A 1,901-nucleotide genomic window follows, 5' to 3' on the forward strand; every position below is an offset into this window, starting at 1 on the left:
TTGCAGATGTTAAAGAAAATGGAAAAAAGAATCAATTGCATTCTTTACAAAATATCCTTCTATCTGAACTGTTGAAGAAAAAAGACAATTACATCAATAATAAGTTAGATGGGAAGTGTATGATTCCAACAAGACTTTGTTCTATGAAGGTGCTAATCGTGCTTGATGACATAGATCATAGTGATCATTTGGTGTATTTAGCCGGTGGTCTTCATTGGTTTGGTAGTGGCAGCAGAGTTGTGATAACAACTAGAAATAGACAATTGATAGAGAATGCTGATGCAATATATGAAGTATCTACACTACCCGATGATGAAGCTATGTTGTTGTTCAATCAACATGCTTTCAAAAACAAAATTCCAGATGAGTGTTTTAAGATGTTCTCGTTGGAGGTGGTAAATCATGCTAAAGGCCTTCCTTTATCCCTCAAGGTGTGGGGTTCTTTGTTGCATAGGAAAGACCTAACTCAGTGGAGAAGAATAGTAGATAAAATAAAGGAGAAGTCAACATCAGAAATTGTTGAGAAACTCAAAATAAGTTATGATGGTTTAGAGCCCGAAGAGAAAAAGATGTTCCTGGATATGGCATGTTTCTTCAGAGGATATCTTAAAACTCATGTCCGAAGAATCCTCGACAGCTATAATATTGGAGCTGAATACGGATTGGATGTCCTAATTGATAAATCTCTTGTGTTCATCTCTGGAGATGATAGGCTTGAAATGCATGACTTGATTGAAGATATGGGTAGATATGTCGTGAAAAAAATACAGAAAGATTTGGGAGAACCTAGCAGAATATGGGACGTTGAAGATTTCGAAGAAGTGATGCTGAACAATACAGTAAGTAGGCTAAACAATGCTGTACTTCAACCCCCAGGGGTCCATCGGAAACAGCCTCTCTACGTCACCTCGAGGTAGTGGCATGGACTGCGTACATTTTACCTTCTTCTTTTTGTGGACTAATGATCTTTTTTATCAGGAGACAAAATCAATGGAATCAATCTGGCTGCATGATGACAGCATTAAAAAACTACGCTTGAGCAAACAAGTCATGAAAAATATGGAAAGGCTTAAAATATTACACATCAACGAATTTGATACACATGATGCCATTGAGTACCTGCCCAACAGCTTGTGTTGGATTGAGATTTTTGGATATCCTTGGGAATCGTTGCCAGAAGATTTTGAACCCAAAACACTTGTTCATCTTGAACTCAGAGAAGGTTTGCTGCGACATTTATGGTTTGAAACAAAGGTACAATTGTTGAATTCATTTTTATTTTTATTTTTGGTCAAATACATAGATATATAGTCAGACCTCTCTGTAACGTCACCTCGTTATAACGGCATTTCACTATAGCGACCCGATTTTTCATGTTATATTATGCCTACAATGTATAATAAGAAATATTTGTTATTGTGTGTCCTGAATTGCAGCATTTCCCATGTCTACGGAGGCTAGATCTCAGCAGCTCACAAAACCTAATGCAAACACCAGACTTCAGTGGGATGCCAAATTTGGAGCATTTGGATTTAGGGAGATGTAAGAGTCTGAAAGAGGTTCACCATTCCCTGGGAAATTGCCGAAAACTCATCCGCTTAGATTTGTATGGTTGTGAAAGCCTTGAGAGGTTTCCACGTGTTAGTGGGGAATCTCTTGAATATCTGAATCTGGAGGATTGCTCTAGTTTAGAGATATTTCCCTCGGGTGAATGAAGGGTTACGCTCCTTGGAAATTCTGAATCTCAGTTACTGCAGTCTGATAGATGGAGAACTTCTGGATGACATTGGATGCTTATCCTCTTTGAAAAAGTTGGATCTCAGTGGAAATAATTTTGAGCATTTGCCTCGAAGAATAGCCCAACTTGGTGCTCTTCGATGCTTGGACTTATCACATTGCAA

The 1,901-nt window shown here is 38.2% G+C and overlaps 1 protein-coding gene across 1 annotated transcript; it reads left to right on the forward strand.

Moving 5' to 3' along the window:
• Positions 1 to 5: 5 nt before the first annotated feature.
• Positions 6 to 1,901, forward strand: LOC124885447 (TMV resistance protein N-like; the record flags this gene model as incomplete). Its single annotated transcript, XM_047405172.1, is given in 3 exon segments — positions 6 to 839; positions 979 to 1,254; positions 1,437 to 1,901. Coding segments are annotated over 3 exon segments (1,389 nt in total), but the record flags the coding sequence as incomplete, so codon positions are not given.

Source organism: Capsicum annuum, unplaced genomic scaffold (assembly GCF_002878395.1).
Source record: "Capsicum annuum cultivar UCD-10X-F1 unplaced genomic scaffold, UCD10Xv1.1 ctg75262, whole genome shotgun sequence".
Classification (NCBI taxonomy): domain Eukaryota; kingdom Viridiplantae; phylum Streptophyta; class Magnoliopsida; order Solanales; family Solanaceae; genus Capsicum; species Capsicum annuum.